We start from the raw sequence: 2,624 nt of genomic DNA on the forward strand, positions 1-2,624 counted from the left end.
ATGAGTGCGTCAGGCATCTGGTGCGCGCTCATCTTGCTCACGTTCACGCAAGATTCCCTCGCCAGCCACCACGAGAAGGTCCCTGAAATCGAAAAGTCAAAGGAGTACTTGCGGCATCAATTGAACCATCGCTCGACGACCTTTGTCGACCGCAAGCTCGTCGACTCGACGGAATTTCGCGCCGTTGAGACCCGCTCGATGATTATTCATCCGAACGCGGAAATCGCACGTTCAGACGCGGAAGCGGCGGAGATGCTGAATCATCCTTCGGAATATCATCGCGCGGAAATCCGTCCCATAATCGCGCGAGATCGCCCTATGAACCACTTCCGGCCGACGGAGATCCATTTCGCGTATGAAAATCGTTTACGTGCGGAAGAGTATCCTACGGAAATACGCTCGACTTTGGAGAATCTCGACGGAATTGTGGAAACGCGCCCGACGGAGAGCCGTCGCACTGTAGCGATACGTTCGGCAAAGATTCTTTCGTCGACGTCAGCACGTCACTCCGCGGAAATCGCCCTCGACGCCGGGAAAGTTCGTGCCTCCTCAGCTGAACTTGCTGCGGAAGTTGCGGGAGAGCGAGCCACAAGAATCCGCTCTGCGGAAACGCGATCGCAAACGAAGGATCGTCATTCCATGGAGGAAGTTTCGCCGACAGAGATCCGACCGATGGAGATTCTCTGGACGGAGATCGAGCAGACGGATATGTCGAGTATCGAAAGATCGCAGATCCGTCACGGAAGATCCAGGAGCCATTTCGCGCGGCAGAAGATAGAAGATTCTGCGAGGGATAGTTCGAAGGATGCGGCAAATAGGATCAGAACCGACATTCGCGAGGATCATGAGAATCACTTCAAGACGCGTCAAGTGGAAAAAGTGAGTGATTTTCTGGAAGGATCCGTTTCACCGAAACGTAATCATTCTTGGCTTCTTGAACAAAATTTCTCAAAGGATAACTCGGTCAACAGCCAATCTCTCGATCAAATTGAGAATAATGTTTCAGAAGGGCTGGAAAGTTTACTCAAATTGTATCAGGGAAAGAAAGGAAACGTTGCTGAAGAAAATTCCGCTATTCCTCTCACGCGTAATCTTTCCTGGATGATTGAACAGAATATTTCCAAAGATAATACGAACATCCGGTCTTCGGATCAGATCAACGATGAGACTGCGAAAGATCTTCAAGATATACTCAAAGTGCATTATTCTGAGAACCACGGTATTTTGCGATCGAATCCCGATTCCCTCAAGAGCTCTTACAAAGATGACGCCCTTAGTAAATTGAGGAAGGCAATATCCTTAAATAGGACCGTTGTGCCAGCAGCTGCGATAGACCATAACACAACGGAGACACTCGGTATCGATGCGCTCGAGGATACCAGCGAATCCACCCGTGACCTCGAGGAGGAGATTTCGCAAGATGTGGTGTTGGACACAAGTTACGAAGAACCGACGAACACTTCATCGCCCGAGTTGGTTCGCAAGAGTCGACCCCAAGTCGACATCGTGACGCGTTTCTTGCGAATTATCGAGAACCAGCATACTTTGGGTGAGAACTGCACCGCAGGCACTGATTTAAACCTCGGCGAAGGCGTGGTGGACCAATATGCGCAGGAGAGGTTTAGACTAGAGGCAGAATTCGCAGTCAATCGTGCCAACATGCTTACCAGGCTCTGGAAGTACGCGCCGGAAGTAATGCTGTCCTCAGAATATCTATTACACGCGAGCGTTCTCTCCATGGTCGAGTTTGACGAAGATATCTTCGCCGCCGGCAATTGTTACGACAAGTTACAGTATCGGGATCGGTGGTTATACTGTCCGTTCGCTCACCGACTGCCCAATCAGGATGGCGTCCTCGTGAAGGATCTCGCAATCCAGTACAAGTACTTGAGCAATAGCAGCGAGTGGTTCTACATTGCAAGAAAGAATGCTGAGAGGGTAATTGCCAGTTACGAGCAATTCAGTCGAGGTAAGTTATCGTAGTTATATTACTATTTTCTTTATTGCATTTATTGGTATTGGTTCAGATCGGAAAATTGGACAAAAGAGGTTGATTGAATTTTTTCAAAAAGCTATTCTAGGAATATCTAAGTGAAAACTTCTTGAAATAGACTTCTCTGAAAATTACTTGAAATAAAGAGAAAAGGAAAAAAAATTAAACAAATAAATATGTAGAATAGTTATTTAATGTGAATTATTATTATTATTATTATTACATAAACGTTAATTTGTTAAATTGATAAATTTATTTGAATTTATAAAAGACAACAGGCGTTCATAGATTGCTCTATTTAATCATTATAAAGATTTCTCTAATTATAATATAATTATAATATAATTGTATATACGTAATTATATATACGTAACTAATTTTGCCGAAAATTTACGTTAGAGATCATGCAAAATTTACATATTGTTTACATCTAGTAATTCACAGATACAGTTTTTGTAATTTGTAATTGCAAACAGACACTGAACAAGTTGATAACAAAACGCAGCGTTCGCGAACACCCACAGGCAAAATTACACCAACCATAGCCGTAGCGGTCAATTATTTTAGCAAGCAATGGTAATAGGTAGTTGTGTATAACTGCAGAGATAATTATAATACAATAATCAAATTT

The 2,624-nt window shown here is 44.1% G+C and overlaps 1 protein-coding gene across 1 annotated transcript in view; it reads left to right on the forward strand.

Moving 5' to 3' along the window:
* Positions 1-2,624, forward strand: part of LOC108691272 — a 93,555-nt gene continuing 90,931 nt past the window's right edge. Inside the window, exon 1 of the mRNA XM_018198943.1 lies at positions 1-1,969. Within this exon, the coding sequence (XP_018054432.1) occupies positions 1-1,969 (1,969 nt within the window). The remainder of the gene's footprint in view (positions 1,970-2,624) is intronic.

The sequence above is a fragment of the Atta colombica genome, unplaced genomic scaffold (assembly GCF_001594045.1).
Source record: "Atta colombica isolate Treedump-2 unplaced genomic scaffold, Acol1.0 scaffold45, whole genome shotgun sequence".
NCBI lineage: Eukaryota > Metazoa > Arthropoda > Insecta > Hymenoptera > Formicidae > Atta > Atta colombica.